A 24,843-nucleotide genomic window follows, 5' to 3' on the forward strand; every position below is an offset into this window, starting at 1 on the left:
AAAAAGCAGACATAAGCAAAGGAGAAGACATTGAGATTCAATTAGAAGAAGTAGGAACAGGAAAGAGTGAGAGCGCTGTATAGATATATCTTTACATACTCACACTGATTAGCGACATTGACATATATACGGGTACGATTAAACAGTCTTAAGGGTAACGTCTGCTCACTGGGCAGGTGTTTGGACTACAGGTTAGACAGGTTACCATCACTTATGCCTGAGCTGATGAGGTGAGAATGAGTTGACATGAGAAAAATCTATTCATGTACTGTATGTAACCCATCAGATTAAATAGAGAGCTCGGATTAGAAGTGGACGTTTATGTGGATGCAGTTGCAACAAGGGCCCAGACAGGACTTAGACATACAGTAGCACAGGTTTCACATGCATGACAATGACGGACAGGACATGAGACACAAGAGACAAACGTGACGTGGAAATGGGCTCGTATGTCGAAAAGAAAATATGAAAGAGCAAATGTTTCATCAAACTTAACGCTGCACGAGAATGAGACACGACAAGAGTTCTACATGATTCTCTGAGGTAACGGCGGTGAGGTTCAGCAACTGTTGTGGTTTGGACCATGTTCTGTAAAACTGAGGCCCTGTACAGACCTGGTGTTAACATCCGCCCTGAAAGATCCAATCACAAGTGGTCAGCGTTAATGTTCAGGTGTCTCCTGTGACCACTTGTGATCGTATCTCACTTCCTGCTCCAAATTCAAGTAATCACAACAATTTGTGTTAGTGAAGACCAAATGTTGATGTTGTTTTTACCCAGTTAGAGTTTACAGATATGTCTGATGTCTGATGAGCAGGCGAGCAAGAGTCAGGAGTCATGAGGGACTGAATGAACCTTGTGCAGCTCGGCTGTAAAGATAGATTTTCGTCAGCAAGTCAGACGACCCCCCGAATCTGGTTTGAGTGATCGGATGTCAGGACGCATGTGGGTGTGTTCAGACCTGAACTGACCACTTGTGATCGTATCACTCAGGACTGATTTAATACCAAGTCTGGAACAGAGCCTGAGGCGCTGACAACTTGCTGTAGCTGAGGGAAAAAGATCAGTTTGATGCACAAATAAGGTTATTAATTCCTTTAGCTCCGTTTCATTGTCAGTATCAAAGATACTCACATGTCCAACAGTTTAGTGTGTGGTACATGAATTGCTTTTAGTTTTTAAGGGTTCTGTTGGCACAGCATTCCTCAACAATGACGCCAAAACTAATGTGCAGATATTGACTTGTGGGTTTTTCATTCAGCATCACATTGAGGTCACAAATCCTCTGTGCATCAGCAGGATTAAAAGTCCCCTGGTGGACAACAAATGCACCAATCATACTGTAGGTAAATAAACAATAAGACAGTTTACCATGTTTATCATCCTCACTTACTTGATCCTTCTTCAGTAACCATCCCCAGACCTTCAGCTTTGTTTTGCCTTTCAAAAGCATTCAAGTCCAGAACACTGATGGAGGTGAAATACAAATAATGAATTATGATGTGTTGCATTTATGTATTTATGTATTTCACGAAAAGAACAGTGTTTTTCAGAGTTTGAGAGCTCCAACAATTGAGTATTTTACTTCCACCAAGCTGGGGAAGAAAAATAATAGTCAGAACATATTTAGATTTTTATCAAAACCTATGGGTCAAACCCCCAAAACAGAGGATCCTTCACATCCCAAAATGCAACCTGTATATTATTAGAGGCCCATTTACTTTGCAGTTGAAGAATAAAATTGAAAAAGTAAATAAAGTCTAAAGTATAACAATAGGCTAATGGCTTAATTACCTGCAAGACATCATCAGTCCAGATAAACTTTTGAAAAAGCCAACATCTCTTTTTTCCTTCAGGTAGTCGAGCATTTTCTGCATCAAACACAAAGAAATCATTAATAAAGAGTTGATGCTGTTGACTGCACAACGTCTGCATGTGGTGGGCTGTTCACCTGCTGGACCACTGTGTTTCCCCCGTTCAGAATGGAGATGCCCAGTTTGAGGGTGAATGTCACCATAGCACCAAGTCGACCTGACGATCACAAATCAGACACCACAGTTTGATCAGAGAGGGCAGGTGTAGGACATCAGACTGTGTGTGTGTGTCTGTGTGTGTGTTTTCCTGCCTTTACTGGCACTGATCATCTGCAGCACCATCTCTGCAGCCCCTCGATCATGGAGTCTGGCCTGCTGATAAAGCATCTTCTGCTTCTCCATTTCCTTTTCCTGTAGGAAATGATTGAAAGAGAGAGAGAGATTGTGTAAAAAAAACAAAAAAAAACAGAGTGAAAGGCAGGAAAATACTCCCCAGAAATCAATAGTACCTCAAATGTTTTCTCTTTTCCTTCCTCCTCTTCCTCTTCTTCACCTTCCGCACAACTCTGGAAGAGAAAACAAATTGTACAACCTGAATAAAAAACGGCCGAACACCATAAATTTCATAAATAATGGAGAGAATGTATAATACCTTTGCCATCATATCTGCATATGCAATATACAGGGGGTCTTCTTCCAAGGAACTAAAAGAGGAAGATGAATATCTGATGGTTAAACCTCATACAGCTATTAAATAACAGGTTTCAGTGATTTTATTTGTAGTCACTGCAATGTCTTTACAATAAGCAGCAAGATAAATACAAAAAAGGGGATTGTTTCCCTCCGGTCATAAAACATATGGCAATGATTTAGCTTAATACATGTGTTTATTAGCTATGAGGCAGGCTGAAGCTATTAGGGGGCACAGATGGAGAAGTGCGGGCTGGCAGCGGGTGTCCCTGTGTGTGTGACGGTGAGTGTGCACGTACCTGCACTCAGTCAGAGCGTTGTGGCTGAAATGCAGAATGAGCTGGTGAAGCGGGTCTGGTTGTTTTCTAACCTCCTCCTCTTCCTCTTCCTCCACTATGGGCTGCGTCTTCTGGACAAAGTCATACAACACTGGGGCTCAGGCCTGTACTCGCCATGACAACAATATAACTAAACTGATACATCTGAACAATAGGTACAGGAACACTAACCCTGACAATACACTGCTATCTCTATGAGAATGAGATCGTGACCAGATATGCTGACAGCATGCACAAGCATAAGCATGGGTACAGTCATGGGTGCGTGCGCTTGCATGCATAAAGGGGGCGACTCTCTGGGTTTAATCTCTATAATAGATTTCCTGTCCCTTAATTCTGGGGCAGAGACTGTCATGATAACGACTCATTAGGGCCACTACAAGGTTAAACAACTGTGATTTCAAGAATAAATTAAAATAAATTAATTATTGTAAAAATAACTTCGCCTTTTTTCTTGTAATATTACAACATAATTCTTGTAATATCATATCTTTATTCTTGAAATCCCATTTTTTTCCCCTTTAAGTGGCCCTAATACTTGTTTACATTATATCAGACACATAAGAACTATTTTTCCTGGACGTTTTGGTCGTCTGGATCTTAAAGCTCTTTATCAGTTACACCATTAACTTCTTCACTGATCCCCTGTGGCAAAGATGTACTATCTAAGGGGGGCAAATAAAGATTAGATTTTCAAAGTAAAAAGACAAAAAAAACCCACTCATTGGCACAGGAGGGTTGTGCCAATGTTCCTTCTCGATAGTCTTATTTTCAATCAGAAAACTGAATTAACAATAATTTGCTGTAGGCTAAGAATCGGTAATCAGTCTTTTTAAATTATAGATTCTCATGGATTAGAAAGTACAAAATAAGAAAAAAGCAGTTAGGGTGCGTGTTGCATTATTTAGCTTACAACCAATTCAATCCATGATTGTGACATTTCATGACAGTGAAAATTTAGGAAAGGAAGCACAACTTTCATAATTTTCATTAGCGAGTCCAAGCATCGAGACGGGATGCTCTTACCTCCGCTGGATGGGGACAGACTACACAACACTTCACAAGAGCTGGCTCTGACATCAGCGCTGATGTCATGCTCGCCAAAAAATAGACTGACACGTGAGAAACACTATGTAGGACTGACAACGACGTGGCGTCACACGGTGAAACTGGCACTTTTCACAATGACACAAGTAAAGGAGGATGGTAAAACGGGGCGATGCTCGTCTCCCAGGACGGCGCCGAGGATAACACAAGTACTTACTGCAAGATCCTGCACTAGCTTCTCCTCAAAAGAGTACTCCTCTGTTTCTATCCATATTCTCTGATAGGCCAGGAGGAAGAGGTTAATAGAGCGATGCCTGAGGAAGGGCGAGAGGACCGGGTTAGATAGCAAAAGAAGAGGGAAGTCCCTTCAGGAGAGGTTAATACAGGTTAGTTTAGGGCACTGGCACATCCAACTGGTCACCTTGGAGGAAACGATCGCACAGAGCTGTTACGTACATGCTCTCTGCCAGACTGTTGGTTTACTCACACTTCTTTTTCATAACAAGCTAGTCCCATCAGCAGGCAGTAAATGCAATTCAGGGACTAGATTAATACGTTTCTGCCACAGACTGTATTTTTAAGATGGACGACATGACAACTCCCCAAAAGTGAAGAGAAAGTGTCTTGATCTCCCCCTGGTGACTTGCTGAGGTACAGGTCATAAAGCCCCGCCTCCTCCATGTTAGCATATAGGACATGGACCAAACTAAAAAGTCAAAATACATGTCAAATTAAGATTGTTTCTGTCAAGTCTGGTTTTAGTTAGTTACTTGATGATATACAAATGGGGTGAAACGTCATGATTGACAGCTGAGACTGGCACAAGATTCTAATCCGGGATATTTTGGCTTCATTCTTTAATAGGCGTTTTCCATCTTTTTATACAGTCTGAAGGATCTGCACAGTGAGTACATAAAGCAGGCATGTATCTGCAACAGTAGTTTGGCATTTAAGTGAATGTGCTTCTTTACATTCTTGCCGAGAGTGAGAAAATGAATATCGCACCTGTAAACTAAATGTGAAGCTAGAGCCAGGAGACAGCTAGCTTAGCATAAAGATTGGAAACAGGGTCACAGTGAGGACACAACCCTAGAAAGTGAGTGCACATGGTCCAGAAAAAGTTCAGCACATAAACCCCTTGCAAAACCAAAACGTACACTTAGGACAGAGGCAGGCTAGTTTTTCCCCCCTGGTTCCAGTCTTTATGCTAAGCTAAGTTAATCACCTCCTGGCTGTAGCCTCAGTTATCAGAAAGACATAAAGGTGAGATCGATTTTCTCATCTTGTAATGGGCAAGAAAGAAAAACAGCAAGTTATTTTTCTTAAATTTTTGTATCAATCTTGATGCATCACTGTACAGATATGGACCAGTGGAAACACCAGGGGAAATATCTGGGGGTTACATTTTGTAGCATAGACCCGTGCCTGGAGGAAAGCGAAGGGGAAGGTTAGAAGACAGGTATGCAAGGTCAAACAGTGGCGACGTCACATCAGCGCTACGTTACCGTCAGCATGGAGAGCAGACTGTCATAGTCTGCGTTCTCATGCATTATCTCCAGCCACATATGTCGGTAGGCATTCACGAAGTAATTATTATTTTTGTGCCTGAGGGGATGAGGTACAACATGGTGAGCGTGACACTGAGGAGAGAAGACAGTCTGAACAGAGACAGAAAAGAGAAAGAGACGACATCTGAAAGCGTGAAACTCAGGAAAAGTCGACATCATCCTCAAGCTTCACATCCATCCCTGAGACATTTATCACTCCAAATACAAAACAATCAGCTGTGTCGGCATTGTAAATACTGTCAGGTAATTATTAGCTGTGCTGTGTCATATTTCACTATCAACAACTCTGATTAAATGAGTCATGCTGTCAGGGAGGCGGGCTGCATTGTCTGAGCACATATTGAAGATGACCACCTCCAGGTTGGGCCTTATAATTGTTTTCCTCCCAACTGTAGCTCTCTGCCTGGCTCCTGGTGATTGAGTTACAGAGCAGCAGGGCATGAAATTGCTAGTGGCCCCTTTTTTTCTCTTCCCTGTTTCTTGATAACAGCTGCGGGCCAGACATTTGTCCTAAAACAGGCGGAGCGAGGAGGGGGCTGTGCATTAATGCAGGGTCAGAACCAAGGAAGAGAAAAATGAGATTCATGAGCCACACACAAGCAGAAGAAGAGAGTGTGGTGGGCGGTATTTGGCTGGCAAACATAGATGGGGACATAGATAGGGCGCAGGGAGCTCTCTCTCCTGGGGGCGGTTCGATCCCCGGCTCCTCCAGGATGCATTCTGAAGTGTCCTTGGGCAAGATACTGAACCCTAAATTGCCCCTGACGGTGTATGAATGGAATTTGCAAGAAAAAGTTCTGCATATAAGTGCATGAAGTGTATGAATGTGTGTGTGACTTGTACTGTAAAGAGCTTTGAGGGTCGACAAGACTAGAAAAGTGCTATATAAATTCAGGTTTCATGATTATTAGGCTGTTGCATCATTTGAGATTTTAAAAAGAGAAGATGAAGAGTAAACTCTGTAGATGTAACAGTAAACAATAATACCTTGGTAGATTATAGAGTGGAGCCATGCGGAAGCAGGCCACAACCGCTCGCTTCCTCTGCTTGGACAGCAGCTTCTGCCAAACACACTTTTTGGATCTCAGGGGCTGCTCCACCTAATGGGAGCAGAAGAAGTCACAGTTAAGATGATCAATCAATCAATGCATTGGTTTTCACTGTCAACCAGACAAACCACAGAGAATTAAATTATCCGGCAGACAGGTTTTTCCTCTAGTGGCTCATCCTGAACCCGAATGTGCCTGCACGTCTGGTGATCCTGTACTTTGAAGTACCTTTATATTCCATGTCTGTCTTTCACGGCATGATGCACCCCAAGTTTCATTTGCAGCTCAGAAGTGTAAATGTTAAAGCCTGACCTGCTCCAGGTTGAAGACCGCGGCAGAGATCCTCTGGATCCGGTCCACCACCCTCTCAGGGTCCGGAGGCCCCTCGCTCCTCATCACTATATCCTTGTAGAGGTTTAGCTGCCACCTCACTGCAGGGTCCTCTGACTGGGGGCGTGTTACAAAGAAAGACGTCAAATACCAGCCTATAGTGTATGGGAGCTAATAATTACTGACTGAAATACTGATCTCAACCTGTTCACCTTTTCTCTGAGATGCAGATTCTGATGGATGTGGTCTTTGACCTCCTCATCTGTCTCTCTCTGTTGAACAACAGGAGACAGAATAAAAAAAAAAAGTTTAACCAACAGTGTTATGTTAAGATTTCTCATTTTAAAATTCATCTGGTAAAATTGTTTTTTAAATGTATTCTCGTGTGAGAGTCATAAGATCCCAGTAAAATGTGTGGCCAGCGTAAGATAACATTCTCACCAGGAGGTAGCGAGTCTTGGCCAGAGATATGAGCTCCTGGTCCCCCGGCGTGCACATGTTGAGGCCGATTGGCAGCATCTTCTTCAAAGCAGCCACGATCAGCGAGGTTTGGATAGAATAGAACTCACCTCGCCTTTTCTTATGTTTCCTCTCCTGGTCTTGTCCTCCAGACTGAAATAAAGTAAGATAATAACCTCAGACAGCTTACAAAGGTGAATTAAAAATCTATGAGGGTTTAATAAGCTGGTGTTTTCAGGTAATGGAACATTTCCCCCTATTTAAAGTAATTTCAACATTTAAAATAATAAATTAAGAGTATTTATTTCATAGAAGGAGCACTCATCTCATACTGTATTTAAACAAAAGCAAGAGGCGACTGAAGCATTCAGACGTCTCACACCTCAGCTGAAAAGCAGAACTAGCAGATTCTCTCTGTTAGAGCGTTACTATACCGATATATCTGTATATATCTAAACCCAAACACAGCCTTATCACACATTAACTACAATAAAATATAGAACAGGTAGAGGTACCTATCGGCCAAACACACGAGGTAACCACAATCTATCACCTGCAAACACAGCAGTGGAATCTAATCACATGGTTTGTTTGGAAGGGCTTCATTACTCCAGATGCAATGAGGAATGACCAAAGTTAGCGTTCCAGATATGGTGATAAATAAAGGCCACAAATAATCAGGTGAAATAACATATAACTAAACTATAGACGACTGTATAGCACAAATTGTCGATTTTTCTGCTTGGCAACAGGAGCACATAAGCCAATAAGCTGGTTTATGCAGCTAATGCACTGTGTCACACTTTGTCTTCCTTAAACAACTGTTAGAAACATTGGAAGACACAGAAAGAAAAGGCAGATAGAGGAAGAGAATAAGAGAGCACACTACACTGACATGGATGTGCACTGTTTATCACATATTTGCACCGTATAGTGTGCATTCATGTTGTCGCTCGGAGATTGGCCTTTTACATATTAACGTATTAGCATATGCACACATTAAGTATGGCAGAGAAAATGTTGAAAGATGTCATGAATCTTTTTAGTTCTAGATCTTGCTGCCATAACACTAACGCCAGAAGCAGATGGTTGACGCTCCATGATAAGAAAATCAAGATGCAACAGTGATGAGATGTAATATATAAAACGTACCTTTGACATCTTGGTTTTATTATCTCCAGTCAAGAAGGAAAGGTTGTTAATTTCATTTTGAACCACAAAGTTCTGCTCCTCTCTTTTGAAATTCTGGAGAAAGACAGGAAATAGAACATAATCTAATTAACAAAGCCCTTCGGTTTTTTTCGTAGTTTAATATGTGTGAACTGGAGATGAAGGAACACACATGTGACTTGCACCAGAGGATGAAAATCTCAGCCACCATTCTGAACAGCTCATTGGAGTCGGCGTCTGGTTCTTTCAGCCACCTGGACCTGCAGCGGCAGAGAAACATCAATACAGAGACATTTGCACCTTTTTTTCCCCGTAAATACTAACACCTGAATATACCTTTAAATAAATTCCATCATCTGCAGCATCGTCAGAGAGCTAACCTGTTGTTGTCCACGTAGCGGATGAGCATGGGGTAAAAGGCGTACAGGTCCCTGCAGAGGATGGCAAACTCGTCCAGGATGAGCAGCTCGGCCTCCTGGGTGTCTCCCTTACTGTCGGCCTTCAGCAGCTCCTCCTCAGCCACCACCTTCACCGTCTTCTTCTTCAGCTTCTCCAGCGTGGGCAGGAAGTGGCTCTTCAGCAGGTCTGCACGGGCCTTGCTGATGATGGGCTGCACGTACACTGCACCGCGAAACAGAGAGAAAACGTCATTTTATTTACCTGCATCAACAAGGTTATGTTTTCACCCCTGTTTGGTGCGTCTATGTGTTTGATTTTAAGCAATATTACGCAAAAACTACAGGATAGATTGCCACGAAACTTGGTGGAAGGATGCAGGACGGACCAAGGAAACAACTGTTACATTTTGGTGTTATTTGGTTAGACCAATATGGGGTGGTAAGAAAAATTGTACTACTTGATTCAGTGTTGAAATGTGACAGGGTGCTGCACTGATGTCAAACTAAAAACAAAGTATGGGCACAGAAAATGCACTCATTCATTCTGTACTATCACGAGCTGTTACAGTAACCTCATGCCCACCTGCGATCCTCTTCATCCACGAGGCCTCATCTATGCCCAGATTGTTGTTGAGGATCTTGAGGATGTTGCCCAGAATGAGGCTGAGGTGCTCTGAGGTGACGGTGGTGCAACAGACACTGCCCCCGCTGGCCGGCTGATTCTCGGGACCCCTCTCCCACCAGTAGGACAGATAGTTGCACAGCATGGGCAGCACCACCTCGATGACGTGAGGCATCTCTGTGTACCGCGCTCCCGACTCAGCCATGTCATTGATGTCCTTTATCAGGCCCTCCAGCCGCGGCATCCCGGGACACATATCCTCCACCGAGTCTGGTATACCTAAGACTAAAAACACCACAGAGGATTTATATGTAATTCAAACTACGTCTATGTCATTAGAGTAACATTTTTCTAATTTCATTAGAAGAGGATGAATGTTTCCAAGCTGAATAGGACTGAAGCACAGAAAGTACCTTATTCTCCCTCATAATGGCTGTTTGCTTTGTCAGCTCAGACCACTTTACCCATTATGAACACTTATTTCAGGATAAGTACATATGACTCACTGGCTCGTTCTCGGGCACTCTTGGTATTAAAAACCGAGCAGGGGTTGTAAGTGTTGAGCATCGGCTCCAAGAAGGCCACAGGCATGGCCCCAGCCAGGGTGGCCAGACACTGACCGAGAGCCGGCAGCTGTCTGTGGGACACACAGAGGGGGAGAGTGGGTGAGAGCTGCTCTGAACATCAGTGGGTGTCTTCAGTGAGGTTTAATTCATTTACACATTCATATTCAAGCTCGGATACCTTTCTACGTAGATGTTTTTTCCAGTGCCCAGTGCATAGAGGCTGGTGAGGATTCGATAGCAGGACACTTGGACATCATCCACTGAAAAAACAAAACAAATAGAAAAACAACATGAGCTTTGCTTTGTACCACAAACACAATGATTTATTAATTTAAAGACACCCACTTATGAAATGTGAATGTATTAAGATAAGATGATCCTATATTAGTCCCACTATGGGGGTATTTGCCAAAGCTATGGCCTGTAGAGAGATCAAACTCACAATATTGGCATTCATCGCACTATTCAAAGAAATGACAAATTTGAAAATATCCAATCCAATATTCAATGTTTAAGACTTATCATGCAAATAAAAGCTAATACTAAGTCATTGGATCCTCAGTTTATATCAGATTAACCATCAGTAGCAGCGGTAGAAATCCTGACCGAGTCAGTGGCCATCCATAAAGATTTTACCATCTTCATGAGGCAGGAAGGAGCCAGCATAAGCTCTGTAGATTCAGATTTTGCTGAGTGCACTTTCATGCAACAAGCAAACAGTTCTCTACTGCTGAGGTGTTGTCCCCACACCAACACCCCTCCAAAATGAATCCCCTGGAGAAACACTCCTGAGTATAGGCATCACGCATCTAGACCATCACCCTGTTAAATAGTTTTTGTATCAGCCTCTCAGATGCTTGATCTTTCTGTCAGGACTCACACAACAGGTCCACTCCAAAGTGGTGCTGAGTGATGTGCTCGAACAGAGCGGTGAGGATGGGGAGCAGAGCCACGGTGGTGTAGTTGATGTTCTGCGACACCCCTTTCATCTGCGAGCGCGAGTGCGTGAACTTCCCCAGCTTCAGGTTCTCGAACGTCTTCTCCAGGTCCTCTGCGGCGTTCTCGAAGAACGTCCTCAAGCCGAGCCGCACCATCTCTGAGCCCGACTTCATCACCGTCCTGTTGGGAGGGAAAGAGAGCGTGATAAATGACTGGAGCCAGATGAGGAGATATGCAAGGACGGGGCTATAATAAACCACTGGATAACCCTTGGTATGCAAAGGACGACACTGTTCACCAGCAGGAGGAGAGTGTGCACATGTGTGATTAATTCACTCTCACAGTCTATTAAGGTTTTAGTCATGAAATATGAGACAGGCTGAGCCCCCTTACACCGAAACATAAATGATTTATCTAATGACACTGGAGAAACATTAGGGCCCAGAAACACAGTATGACACTGAAATAGCACAACGCCATTAATATGATTAGTCCGTCCATTCTCTATATTCACAGTTCACAACTTTGCTGAATGAATAAACCATTGTGGAGCCCTGATGTGCCCCAACAGGATAGAGAAATCAAGGACAGAGTCTGTGGGCATCAGCTGTAGCTCCTTAGCACAAATAAGACACAATAACACGCTGATGATTAAGCCTCATTAGGTGTGCGCTGCATTAACAAACAGTACATTCTCTCTGAAGAACACTATCAGCCTTGGGCAACATTTGCCGCATGAAATTTGCTTGTACTTATTTAAATGCCAGAGGATGCTCTTTCTTAATGCCAGCGCCCCCCATGAGACACGGGAGTAATAATCGGCGAAGAGAAGACGTTTGTGACAAATATGCTTCTCTTGAGGATCCTAAGGAGGTTAGATTCATAGTCAGAGCTTTGCACTGGAAAAAGAGAACAGGCTTCTCCCATTTTTAACATTTAAGCACAGTCTTTATCAAACTGAGGGCTTATGTTAACATTTAATTTGTCTCATTCAAGGTCCCACTCCAGTAGCACATTAGACCCCCTTAAAACTCCTCTTTGTTCTTCAAAATTACATTTCAAAAGGTTTGTCATTTAAAAGAACTCTCCTCATGTCCTGAAAATGGTTTAAATGTAACTCGTCACCTTCCTTCCTCATTTTGTGACATTTTGTGACTGGAATCTATGAATATGCTAATATGACCCCCTGCAGTGGAAATACTTCGATAAAAATACATCTGCTATTATATAAAAGGCACAAGGGGGACATAACATGAAAATGTCTGGACAATAGGCCGGACTTTGAGCATGGTGTTTGCTCAAGGTTTTAAGCTCAGTCATGTGTGTACCCACCTGGTGTCCAGAGTGTGCGCCAGGATGTGCAGACAGCTCACCATGGTGGTGGAGTCGCTCCCTACAAGACACCACCAAACACAAAAGCAGTTAATATAATATAGATCTACGTGCTGTCACTACCTATCAAGCAATGTTTTGATCTGAATTGAGCCTATAGCTATGTATAACCCCCAGTAAAATATGTATGTTGAGTGTTTGGATAGAAAATGATATAACATAATATAAAGTTGCTTGTTCTCTGCGGTTTTAAAGATAAAGGTTACAACATTTAATATTTGTTGTGCACTTAAACCATATGAACAAACCCCAGACGTGAAAAAATGACGAATACCGACGTCCACATTCACACACATACACATTTCTGAGCAGTCAGTAGTGATCAGCTTACCAAAGAGTGAAATCCTATGTCTGACAAGAGCTGCCAGTTTACAAAACAGGCTGGAGGTATGAAGATTAGAAAGAGGGGAGGAAATCAGAGAATCAGTAAATTCTTGGAGAGAAGATGAGGAATTAAGATCGTTAGGGATTAAGATTTTGAGTTAAGGGTGGTAAAAGATTTTATTGTCATGCTGCTGCTGCTGCTGCTGCTATGGGTCATTCTGTGAGCCGCTACCTGGTGACCATCTCCTTCTCCTTGTTGGAGGCGTAGCCGCTGCTGCTCAGGTTCCTACTGGGGGAGGAGAGGAAGTAGAGCGAGTGGTTCTTGAAGTACTGGTCGATGAGGGGGAGCAGAACCTGAACGAGGACAGAGATGGTGACACGAGTGAATGGTAATAATGTTATTTAAGGTGTAGCTGAATATGTACCACTTTCTTACTTTGGCAAAAAACTTGATTTCTTGTTCATGGGGGGACCTGTCGGTTTTTCCACTGGCAGCCATGGACTCTGGATAAAAAAAAACATGAAATTGTATTTTTAATATTGAGTAAAAAGAGGAACCGCAGATATGTTTTTTCATGTGTGATATCATCATACCTAGATGGGAGATGAACTCCTGAGCTGAGTCGACATACTTGAGCAGCTTCTTGAGGAAGCGATAGGCGAACCTCTTCTCCATGGACGAAGAATCCTGCTCCAAGTCCTTCAATCCTCTGCAGCACAATAAGACACTGGCTATAAATAACATTTGATTTGATAAAGTGCTCCCCTGACCACTGGCATCTATTAAATGGACAAGTTAGGAGGTCGTGTTGAGTTTGTGCAACACATAAAAATGATAAAGTATTCGGTGGCTTTTCGTATGTGTTGACCTTGTGATGCTGTAGCCATTGATTTGCAGGAAGCGAAAAAGGTCCTGAGCCTTCTCTCGATCACGCGCCTTCTCCTTGGCCGTCAGCGTGTCGTAGGGCACCAGCAGAGGGTGTGTTCCCCCACCTGAAAACACACACACACACACACACACACACACACACGTGACTTGATCCGTCTCTGGGGCCTGTACTACCAAGCTAGGTTACTGGCTAACCAGGGTAAGTTCAGGGGTAACTTCGAGACTTCGGAGTTGTGGTTAACCGGTACTACGAACGGAGGTTAGGTTTGATACCGTTAAAGCCCCATGAGAACATGAGGGCGATTATATGATCGTGAAAATGTGAGAACCCAATAAAAAGGTGTGAACACATTGTTAATAGAAAAAACGTGCAGTGATGAAGGTGATGATGAAGATCAAGTGGATCCAGTTTTATGAATTGTGATGTGGCAATTTAGAAAAACTGTTAGGATGAGAACTATTCATACAGATCACTTGATAGAATGTTTTTATAATTCATAATGATTCGCTGCAGGTGAATTTTCCATCGTGGTTGCAGCTTAAAGTTTTGTTTGAATCAAGTAAGTAATTTATACAGCAGCATCATACACAGTCTAAGTGCCTCAGTGCTTTAGAGAGAACATCTGAATTCATTATCAGTGAGTCAATTTCAGAAACGGTGTGCATGTGTAGATTATAATTCAAGTAGCCTCAGTGTTTTTACATGATTAATGTTCAGTTACATGTCAAACATATAACAAAACATTTCTCGACAACATGTGACAGTAAAAATCACTGCTCCTATGAATGTACTCTGTCAGTTATGTGTTTTAATAAACCTCCTGATGCTGTTCGCTGTAACAGTTTCACATTTCAATGTTAAACTTTAACTGTGATCTCTTCGTATCCGCTCGGAATCCACGTGCGCTCTTCCTCTGTGAAATACGGTGCATGGCTTTGCACAACCAACCTTTATGCAAGTGAACGTGCATGCTCACATACTCTGAGTCAGTTAATACAGAGTTAACAGACCAACATCTTAACCAGCTTTGTAGCATTGTTTAACACCAAGTCACTGAACCAGGGTTTGTCAAGCCCGACTTTCTTTTTAACACTGAGTTAAATCAGAGTAGGTTGAACCAGCTTCATAGTACAGGCCCTTAGTCGCTACTGAGTGCACACACCACACACACACACACACACACACACACACACACACACACACACAAGGATCACCTCTGCTTCCAAGGTCACTTTTCTTCTTTTTGGCCCAGATGTTATGGTAATTTTCAGCCACTATCTCCATCATCCCCTGGGACCAGAGGCAAAGAGAGACAAACAGTCAATCTCAGTCGACCAGGGAGCTAATCCCCCCCCCACATTACTTCATTCACATTCAGGAAATATAGTTCGTCATCACATCTTCAGGCGCCGACACCGTTTGATGAGAATAAAAGTACAACTGAACAAATGGGGTCACTCACCTGCAGCTCCCTGGATAGAACCACGGCGCTGGTGTCTATCGGGCTCGGATTGAACCCATTTGCCTGGAAATATTCAAAAAGATGAAGATTGACAGTGAGATAAACTGTGTCATTAGCATCTAGTTATAAAAGCATTTAGTCACAACAACATATGTAGTTTACAGTGTTAAAACAGTGCAATTGCGTCCATAATCTCTACCAATCCCTATGATTACCATCCTTAATTTAGAGATGAGCAAAATAGACAAGAAAACAACAAAGAAAAATGTTCTTGTCAAATGTCAACTTGGTTGACCAAGGTGGTTCTGTTTTTTACCCGTTTTTTGGGGGGGGTCTTTGTTTGTAAACAAGATTACACAAAAACAACTGACAGATAACAACAAGCTTGGGGGAAGGATGCAGAACTGATATTTATGAGTGTGCGCAATTTGGTGCAGATCCAAATGAAAATCGAGATCTAGTGAATCTTAATGTGGTTTCATGAGGGGACGGTTTTCTGGACAATTATACAAGAGGATTCCACTTCTTGCATATTATTCTTTAGCTTTGCTGCTTTAAAAACCTTTAACAGATTATCAATGCTTTGATGTGACGAAAGCGTTTGCGTTTCCAGCACAACAAAGACAATTGGTGTCAGTGTTTGCCTGCAGCGTATTCTTTCATACCTGTGAGGTCTGAGATATCTTCCTCATTTTCTCGTTCTCCCTCTGCTGAGACATACTCTCTCCATCCTTGGTCCTGTCGATGCTCCAGCTCATTGCCAGCATGCTCTTCAGGGACTCTCTGATTGGCCATCTGTAAATCTCCTTCTCCTGCAGCATAGAAACAGAGATTTACTCCAGGAGCTTCATGTTCATCTCCCTCACAAATAGCACATTGCACCAAGCACACTGCACCTATACTAACTCCGATCTACCTCATTTTTCCGATATAATTTTGACAACAATTCACAATTCTACATAAAAATTAAACAAAGAATCTTAATCTATCTTTGTATGAACCATCCCAAGGTCAGTTTTCTATTAAATATCATTAAGTGGAATGAAAATGTACATGTATTGGATTCCCATGTACAAAAAGAGACTTAGAAATGCTCTGCTGTTTAAACATTTGATTTGCAATGGAAATTAGGTATTTTTTAATTCGGTTTATTATGGTTTATATCCATTATACTAATGTATGTCTAATTTTCTCTTTAAAATGAATATATAACCTGTATTGATGATGTTGCATGTTTTGTACTTTAACTTTTGTATATCTTCACGGTGTTGTTTTCACATGAGCCCTTACTGAGTTCTACCACACTCCACATGCACATTTCCATTTCGGTAATGTATTTTGGATTTAAGTTGTGTGAATAAACTAAAATAAAAACATCCGACACAATGCACCTTCTCTGTTAGAGCTTTGTAGGTCCTAAGCTGAGGATGAGTCTTGGCCTTCTCATCGACACAGTCTCCGTATTTCCATCCCAGCAGCACCTGAGACACGAGCACAGAGGGAGGCACAAGAGTGACAGCGATCATTACTGCCATCAGAATCAGAAGACATGATTTACTATCTGAAAAACTGAGTATGAGATTTAGCAAGCGTAACACGTTAGGGAGTCACGGTACATTCAGTTCTTGCTGTTCTCAGCTCTTGTGATTCCTTTTTTTTTTGACAAACAACAAAGCGATCAGGGACACAATTCTTGTCATCATTCTCAGAGTATCTCTTACATTCATAACAAAAAGGAGGCAACATCAAGAGGAAACAGGGCTAAGATACTGGAAAATATATTAAGATATTGATCTGAAATGATTTCTTTCACTTTCATGGAGCATAAACGCTTTGCAGCTGATTATTGCCGTGTGCAGTGTTTCTTCGAGGCAAAACATTATGAATGTCCTCTCCTTTTCTTACAATACTGCGAGTGCAGCAATGCACCATTTAATACCCATTTCCCTCCGGCGGAGACTCTTATCTTTGGCCTTACCTTCTCTGCAGACCATTTCTCATGAGAGTGCTCGCCGTATTTGTTGGCAAAGTGCTCGAGCTTCTCCGGGAGAGCAATGCTGGAAAAAGAGTGAGTCAGTCTGTCAGCGTCATAAACGCATGATACTAAAGTCAAGTGCAGACATGTGCCGTGTACTTCATCACAGGTATGACACAGTAAGTGTCAAGCTGTGCATATACAGTATCTCATTGACATCTGGCTCCAACGTGGCTTACTTAGCAGTATTGATGGGTTTGGGGTCAAAGTTGCCCTGAGCATCCACCGAAACAGGCTTTTCCACAGTCGTACTAATGGAGGCATCAACATAGTCTGGAGGCAAAGCTCCAGCTATGGCACTGAGGCAAGGCATGGCCATCTTAAATAGCTCCGGGTCATATTTCTATATGGGGAGAGAAATAAAGAAAGTTGTGGTTAAATTAAATTTCCTTATAGTATTATTATGCACATTTTTATTTAACGAACATAAGCTAAAGAAAAAAGAAGCTATACAGCCACTCTAGTCTGAGAGTAACAGGGGCCAGTGGAAGAGACGTTAATAAAGAATCATTCTAAAAGCTGCAGAGTCCGAATGCGAGAGGGTTTGGATCAATGATCGTCTGTCCAGATATTGATGCTTTCGGGCACAGCCTACTTTCATGAGTGTGCATTTAAAGGGATGTGCAGTTATCCAGTTATCTACATCACAAACACACAAGACATGTGACAGTGAGTTCCCTGCATGCTAATCAAGACCCTGCTGAGACCCTGAGAAAGGTAATGGCAACAGTTATCTCTACAAACACATTCTGCATGTGAATATGCAAAATCTGAAGACTACTTTGACCAATCACGGTTGAGCAGGATATGTTTGCCTGCGGGGGAACAGTCCGTGTGGAGAACAGAAGAGGCGGAACACATTGATGAAATGCATCAGCTAATGGCTTTTTTAATTTATCTGCATTTATCAATAGAGAGTCACTGGCTCTGAAATTCAAACAAGATTGCAAAGGATCCTTCTAAGAAAGAAAAAAAGAAAAAAATTGTGCAACATACTTGGCTCCTCACCTTCTGTGACAGAGAATCAAACACTCCCCAGAAGATTTTCTTGGTGAGCAGCAGTTCATCCTCAGATGCGGTGCCGTAGCTGCCCCACCCCGACGGGAGGCAGTAGTACTTCCAGTTCTGCTCGTAGTGGTTGGTCAGCAGCTGGAGGACACACAGAGAGCAAGGGGCAAACACGTTAAGTCATGAATATACAGGTTTAAATATACAGAGCATATACAGAGTTAAAAGGGGATTTCAGTGACGGGCAACACGCATGCAGCCTGGACATGTTCTCGCAGCACACTGGCACCAGGCCGAGGAGGATGCATAGTAAAAAGCAGCGCAGAGGAGGTCAGCTCTCCCACACTCTGCAACAATGGAAAACGTGAACATGAAAGTAAAGCACAAGTGTGTCGAACATTCCACAGGCCAGTCACAATCTATTACACCTCCATTATTTATCTCCTGTGGTCAGACAGACGGAGCAGAGCAGTGGAGCCAACAAGGCTGTAATCACACAGTCCAATACTTCATCTCCTTGTTTTCCCTCCTCGAGCTCCCACCTACTTCCACGCCAGATGATTAACGCCACAGGGACAACTTGCGCACCTGTGATCGTGTGTGTGTGTTTCTGAGAGAGAGAGAGGTTAACACCGATAATATTACACGTAAGGAAAACCTGTACTCGCGCCGGTGGAAATAAGCTGTTGGTAGCTCTCTATTGATCTAATAAACTCAGGTAGAAAAGCATAAACATGTCTGAGAAATCGGAGATTAAAAGTAACCAGGTGATAGTGAGGCAGACAGGAATGTGTTAAACCTGAGGCATGCGGACAAGACAACAAGGAGAATGGGATAAAGGTGAAGTAAGAGATGACAAAGGGTTTTAAAAATAATTTAAGTGAGGAGATAGTTGCCCACCCTGAGCGGCATCTTGCAGTATTCCGTCAGCAAGGGCACGTCGAAGACGAGGCGGTGCAGGAGCTGCTGCAGCATAGAGGGACGAAGGTGTCTGCAGAATAAGGTGAAAGGGAGATAAGAGCGCTGTTAGCCAGGGCTGCCTTTAACTGCAACATCTTCAGACTCTGACCCGTTTTTTTTGTCACAAAGCCTCAGAGGGATTTTCAGAGGTAAACAAAGAAAGCTGATTAAATCTCCTGTTGATCCCTGCCAGGTGAGATATCGGAAGCCAGACAGAAGCTATTCCGTTCTACTAATGGAGAGTTTCTCATGCTCCTCACTTGCAGACAGCCAGCAGACACTCCTCTATGGCATCTCTCTGGGCCTTGGTGAGCGAGCGGCCCTTGGAGAGGCGGTAGATGGTGTGAAGGGTGGAGTCGAGGAGGCTGGCGTGGTGCTCCGTGCCGGCGAAGAGCGGGGCACAGCGGGTGAGGAGGGGCAGCATGGCAGAGCCGATGTAGCGGTTCATGGCCAGGGCCGTCTCCGTGGTGCACAGCCCCTCCTGTGGCAAGACAGGGGTCAAAGGTCATGGAGGAAGTAACAGTTGTAACACTTTATTTGTAAAAAGGAGACGTAAGCACTGACACAGTTCAACAAAGACACAAAGTATCCCCTCCCCCTCTTCCCGCTCCAACAGAGCTGCATCACTGTTTACACGTTACTGTGCCATGTTTGTAATTAGAATCGATTTCCAAACAATTACATTTACATACAGATTAACTCAAAGTGCAAAGCAAAATAACAAGATTAAATCAAATAATACAATAACAGGAACAACCAAAAAGAGAAATTAAGGAGTTGCAAGTTAATAACTAAATATATATATATTATAATATAATATAAAAGGGGTAGAGTTACACAGTTGCATTAGCAGTAGCTTCCATTTTCCCTTCCCATGTGTCAGAGAACTTCTGAGCACACCCTTTTAACGAATCTTCTCCAGTGACAAATGATGTATAACGTCTTCTATCCATTGTTCAAAAGTTGGGGGAGATTTGTCTTTCCACTTCCAATTCATCTTTCCACTTCCACCATAAGTCGTTTCGATAAAAGATGATTTTTCTGCCTGACGACTAATATGTGGAGTTACTCCAAATAGGCTAAATTTTAAATTATTTCGTTTTGGACAGGACCAGAACTTGAAAGGGTGACTGCTGCTTGCCTGCATTGATATCACACAGGGTCGACATTAGCTAGTTTTACTTTAGACCAGCAAAGAGGATGTAAAACCATAAACTGGATAATTATGTCGTAAGCTGACTGAAGAGGAGTGTATTTCCTTAGCCTACTTTTGTTGATGAATTAGAGTAAAGAACAATTACATTAATCACCTGAAAATAAACGGCGTCGTGAATATAAATGGTTGCCCAATATTATTGATCCTGACGTGAAGTTTACGCTACAGAGGCTACGATGAAGTTTACGCTACAGAGGTAAACCATTCATTACTTCTACCCCTGTGTTGGTGTCAGCTCCACCCACCGTATCCAGAGAGGCAGCAGCCTTCAGGTCGAGCAGAAAGCCCACTTCGAGCAGGTGGAGCAAAAAGCTCTGGTCCTCAATACCGTACACCCTGTCCAGAAACAGCACCATGGGGGCCTTGTGGTCCGGACAAAAGCAGGCCGACATGTCAGGCTCCGTCACTGATACGTCTGAGAGAGATTGAGACAAAAGAAGAGACAGCAGGTGTGAAGCAGTGAAGTACAAAGTGAACGGGCTACAGCACATAGTGGCTATTTTCTTTTTAAATTAGGGGAGTCTGGTTTTTATTATTAGGCAGAATACAGCAGCGTGTGGATCAGAGGTTTCTGGGGCCATCTTCACTCTTGGCCAGCTGACAGAGCTTGTGTGCCGGTGCTTACAGCAGCAAATTTAAGAGGCAAGTCTTTCCATGCTTTTGCAGATCAATCAATAGAGCAGGACAGCTCGCTATAGAAATGATCGGGCTTACTCAGAGCAAGGGGAGTGTGTAGTAAAATGTTGTGCTGATTAAAAGGGCATGAGCGGTGAAACGAAATCAATAACCTTTCCGCCTCGCACCGAATGTGCAGAGTTTCATGCCCGTTGCATCTGCATGTGAGGGAGACATTCTGTTGTAGCGTGCAAAGACGTGTCCATGATGGATGTCTAATTAAAGGGGTGCGGACACGTACCTTTGTTGACGATAGGCATTTTGAGTGGTATGCTGATAATTCCCACGAGGTCCTCTGTTGGCACCAGAGAGCGCAGGATTGCACGGATACGCAGAGCTTCACCTTTCCCCTTGTTGATGAGCTAGGGAAGCAAAACACAAGAGAAAATGAGAAAAGGCTATGTTAAGAAAAAGCTAATTCAAAAACACAAAATTCCCGAAAAATACATACATGCATTTCTGGGGCGCAACGTCCCAAAAGATCAATAAGGGCAGAGTAGAAGGACATAATGGCGTTTCCCATGTGAACAACTTCTTCCTCGTCATCCCCGTCAGCAGACCTAACGGTGGGGAAAGCAGAGAGTGGAAAAAGAACAGGTAAAGATAAGAGGAAGAACATTTTTGAAGGTTATCGCAGCAAAGATGCAAGTCATGGGGGGGGATGAACAGCTAATCTTAAAGATAAGTCCTCAGCATTGATTTGATAAGCTTAGCCGGATCTTGGTGGCTTACACGTCAGAGCTGAATCCCTGGACGGAGCCCGGCAGGTCCAACGCCGGCGTCTCGGAGATCTTGATGGCTTCCTTCATGGCCGCCAACAGGCCGTTCCCTCCCTCTCCCCTCAGGGCCGGTCCGAAACACTCTGGACGACGGATGAGTAGCTTGACCACGACACTGGAGTTCTCCTCCACACTCTCACCTGGCAAACAGGTAAAAAGGATGAGTGAGAGTAAATACAGAGCAGCAGGGAGATACATAATTAATGTCAGGAGAAAAATACAGCACATCCACTTTCTTTAGCGCGAATATAAAGCCTCAGGTAAAACTCTGGGTGCACTTTGCCTTAGGTTTTTCTGCACGTTAAAAGAAAAGGGAGTGAAGGAGAAAGAAAAAGACAGAAGATGGAAACTGCAGATGTACCGTTGACGAAGACGGCAAACCGCAAGAAGGAAAGGTAGCGTTCTCCTTCAATGGGGTTCCAACCTATGTCTGGATAACCTTTAGCCACAAGCATTGGGCAACTCTGGAGACCACATCCTGCCAGGTAGGTGACCACCTGCAGAAACAGCACATACGTTACATCACATACTGTCCAACATACATGCAGCTTTGATCTATTCATTCTATCTAATCTGTTCAACAGTTTTGCATGTGTGCAACAATTGTAACACTCAACAAAAAAGTTGTACCTTGTCTAGATCAGGTTCCTCCAGTGCCAGAGCCAGGCCGTTGTTGTCCATCACGGAGGAAGCAGCCACATCCAGAGGAGTGGAGCCCCTCATAGCTGGTGAAGCTACAAAACAAAGCACATGTTCAACTGCTGAAGGTCTCATCTAACGTATCTAACGTATCTGTAGACAACCAGCCTGTGTCTGTGTTAACGTTTCAACAAACAGCAGGGGGTGGTGTTTTCACTCTAATTTGTGGCCATACCTTTTTTTTTAAAGATTTTATCTGGCCTTTATTTGATCGGACAGAATTAAGTGTGAAAGAGGGAGAGAGCCCTGAAGACATGCACCAAAGGGACGTGTCGGAATAGAACCTGTGACCGCTGCAGGAGGACTCAAGCCTCTGTACATGTGGCGCCCACACAACCAGGTGAGCTTTAGGCACATCTGTGGTCATATCACATATGAATGATTTGCATTCAATCAATCAATCAAATTATATAAACATATATATGTATAGCCTGTATTCACAAATCAAAATCTGACTCATAGGACTTAACTATCGGTACAAGGGGTGACATCCTCTGTCCTTAACCCTCAACTATAGTGGGAGGAAATCAAAAAAACCCTTTCACAGGGTTATTGCTTATACTATCACATAACTTGTCATCACATGTTTAATGAGCAATCTGAGAAGTGTGTGTGTGTCTTCATGAGTGGGTGCATATGTGTGTGCATCCAGGGGAGACGCTCTCTTGGCCCAGCGGGGCGCTCTCTGAGACTGTGGCGTCGCCATCTTCTAACAGAATGCGAGATGAGTCGCTCTCTTTGCCGATTCGCAGTGTTCCCAGACTCACAATCACACACACACACGCGTCTTCTAAGGTGTGAGTCTAATGCGTGAGAGCTCAGAGCTGCAGAGTAAGTCCTATGATGTCAAGAAGTGTGTCGGACATTTTAATGAGGATGCTGTCGGTTTTATAGAGTCAGATTTTCATACATGCCGGAGGCGGTTTTACAGACATGTTGGGCTCCTTTTCACAGCTTTAACAACCATGTGACATCTTCGTTTTCAAGTACATGTCCCCCACTTCCATAAGTGGGGTCAGTGATGACTGGGCTGATCGTCAATAAGACTGATACAGAGAGCTGTACCCACCTAGACCCACGCTGCTGTTCTCCAGCAGGTAACTGAGGTGGTCGAACATGGCCTTCTGGTTCTGACGGCTGATCCGGCAGAAGTAGCACAGGAAGCGACAACAGCTGGCCACCATCTTGGGGAAGGCAATTTCCTGTAGGGTGGCACACACAGACTGAGTAGGGTCAAACATCTGACCTGCTTTGTATTTTAACCAAGACAGACAATCTCATGTATTTACAAACAGCGAACACAAAATCGTCGGGAAAACAGTATGTGATGTAATAACAAGTGGTTGTGGTTTCTGTGAAGTTGTTGCGTTATTCTGAGTTTACTGCAGTGACCTCCTGCATAACTTTGTTCCTAATTAACGTCTGAAAGGCCTGACACCTTCACCCGCTGCCAGCCAGGCGGCCCCATTCTGCCCTTTCTGCCCTCAACCCACGCCACAGCCTGAGGAGAAAGCCCACCCATCGAGACCACGTCTTCATTAATGCACATTCACCCCGTGACCACACTTCACACACACACACACACACAAATGATAACACACGTAACTGGACTGAAGCACATTTCTATATGTGAGCGACATTATTTCTGGCGTGGCGGTGCTGTGAGCGCTGTGGGTGCCTTTGGAAGTAAAGATAAATATAGAGATAGATGTTGTTAAACCTGGGATTTGTCTCCTCCGAGCACATTGACCATGACCTCCATGACAGTCTCATGCATGCCCAGGATTCTCATTAGGTTAGGGTGCTGGTAGAACACCTTGTTGTTCATGATGTCGCTGGGGAGAAAAAAGAGAGAACAGAAATAGAATACAAAACAAACGGCATCAAATGAAGTATGAGGATGTTGTGTCACTCTAATCTAAAAGGAGGATTTTGTGAGAATCAAGAAAAAGTTGGAAACAAGTCCGGCGACCTACCCGAGTCCATCAATCATGAGCTTCTCCTCTTCTTTCCCCATGCGAACAGACAGCAGAGATCTGATCTGCCCCAGGGAGGCCAGGAGGTTGATGGTGTCCTGCACAGACACAGCGCTGATGGTGTAGGCCTTCCTCATGGCCCGGAGCAGCTCACCAATGCTGTCGTACTGCCTCCTCAGCAGGCTGAACATCTTACGGACGAGCTCGGGGTCCTGGATGTGACACTCCTGGGCCCAGCTGACCATCGTCTGAGAGATCAGCTCCTTCAGATTGGCTAAGAAGACAGTTGGAAAGTGGAGATTAGTTGATTTATTGTGATACTGTATGTTTTACAGCACTATAGTAAGTATTATCTTGGTTGAAAATGTCTTCAACATATGTTTATCTTTTGACATCTATCGTCATGTAGCCTAACTCACTGGAGACTGACTACAGTT

General features: G+C 43.4%; 1 protein-coding gene across 2 annotated transcripts in view; it reads right to left on the reverse strand.

Annotated features, from left to right (window-relative positions):
• LOC118116418 (ryanodine receptor 3) overlaps positions 1 to 24,843 on the reverse strand; it is a 114,094-nt gene that overhangs the window by 13,637 nt on the left and 75,614 nt on the right. The window contains exons 42-84 of one of the 2 annotated variants that reach the window (XM_047341642.1): positions 24,407 to 24,680; positions 24,151 to 24,265; positions 23,500 to 23,632; positions 22,362 to 22,465; positions 22,093 to 22,228; positions 21,685 to 21,871; positions 21,404 to 21,512; positions 21,194 to 21,314; positions 20,523 to 20,692; positions 19,322 to 19,542; positions 19,002 to 19,092; positions 18,102 to 18,242; positions 17,273 to 17,436; positions 17,037 to 17,115; positions 16,450 to 16,539; positions 15,724 to 15,870; positions 15,059 to 15,121; positions 14,811 to 14,886; positions 13,576 to 13,699; positions 13,301 to 13,416; positions 13,143 to 13,210; positions 12,939 to 13,060; positions 12,714 to 12,763; positions 12,323 to 12,383; positions 10,932 to 11,170; positions 10,230 to 10,311; positions 9,992 to 10,122; positions 9,447 to 9,770; positions 8,846 to 9,086; positions 8,638 to 8,725; positions 8,448 to 8,540; positions 7,278 to 7,448; positions 7,049 to 7,108; positions 6,819 to 6,953; positions 6,445 to 6,557; positions 4,107 to 4,203; positions 2,804 to 2,913; positions 2,467 to 2,518; positions 2,324 to 2,380; positions 2,126 to 2,225; positions 1,952 to 2,031; positions 1,795 to 1,871; positions 1,394 to 1,467 (exon numbers count right to left, since the gene is read on the reverse strand). In XM_047341642.1, the coding sequence (XP_047197598.1) occupies positions 1,394 to 1,467; positions 1,795 to 1,871; positions 1,952 to 2,031; positions 2,126 to 2,225; positions 2,324 to 2,380; positions 2,467 to 2,518; positions 2,804 to 2,913; positions 4,107 to 4,203; positions 6,445 to 6,557; positions 6,819 to 6,953; positions 7,049 to 7,108; positions 7,278 to 7,448; positions 8,448 to 8,540; positions 8,638 to 8,725; positions 8,846 to 9,086; positions 9,447 to 9,770; positions 9,992 to 10,122; positions 10,230 to 10,311; positions 10,932 to 11,170; positions 12,323 to 12,383; positions 12,714 to 12,763; positions 12,939 to 13,060; positions 13,143 to 13,210; positions 13,301 to 13,416; positions 13,576 to 13,699; positions 14,811 to 14,886; positions 15,059 to 15,121; positions 15,724 to 15,870; positions 16,450 to 16,539; positions 17,037 to 17,115; positions 17,273 to 17,436; positions 18,102 to 18,242; positions 19,002 to 19,092; positions 19,322 to 19,542; positions 20,523 to 20,692; positions 21,194 to 21,314; positions 21,404 to 21,512; positions 21,685 to 21,871; positions 22,093 to 22,228; positions 22,362 to 22,465; positions 23,500 to 23,632; positions 24,151 to 24,265; positions 24,407 to 24,680 (5,286 nt within the window). Of the gene's footprint in view, positions 1 to 1,393; positions 1,468 to 1,794; positions 1,872 to 1,951; positions 2,032 to 2,125; positions 2,226 to 2,323; positions 2,381 to 2,466; positions 2,519 to 2,803; positions 2,914 to 4,106; positions 4,204 to 6,444; positions 6,558 to 6,818; positions 6,954 to 7,048; positions 7,109 to 7,277; positions 7,449 to 8,447; positions 8,541 to 8,637; positions 8,726 to 8,845; positions 9,087 to 9,446; positions 9,771 to 9,991; positions 10,123 to 10,229; positions 10,312 to 10,931; positions 11,171 to 12,322; positions 12,384 to 12,713; positions 12,764 to 12,938; positions 13,061 to 13,142; positions 13,211 to 13,300; positions 13,417 to 13,575; positions 13,700 to 14,810; positions 14,887 to 15,058; positions 15,122 to 15,723; positions 15,871 to 16,449; positions 16,540 to 17,036; positions 17,116 to 17,272; positions 17,437 to 18,089; positions 18,243 to 19,001; positions 19,093 to 19,321; positions 19,543 to 20,522; positions 20,693 to 21,193; positions 21,315 to 21,403; positions 21,513 to 21,684; positions 21,872 to 22,092; positions 22,229 to 22,361; positions 22,466 to 23,499; positions 23,633 to 24,150; positions 24,266 to 24,406; positions 24,681 to 24,843 lie in introns of both variants that reach the window. The other variant, XM_047341641.1, reaches the window with a different exon arrangement.

The sequence above is a fragment of the Hippoglossus stenolepis genome, chromosome 10 (genome assembly GCF_022539355.2).
Source record: "Hippoglossus stenolepis isolate QCI-W04-F060 chromosome 10, HSTE1.2, whole genome shotgun sequence".
NCBI classification, from domain to species: Eukaryota; Metazoa; Chordata; class Actinopteri; order Pleuronectiformes; family Pleuronectidae; genus Hippoglossus; species Hippoglossus stenolepis.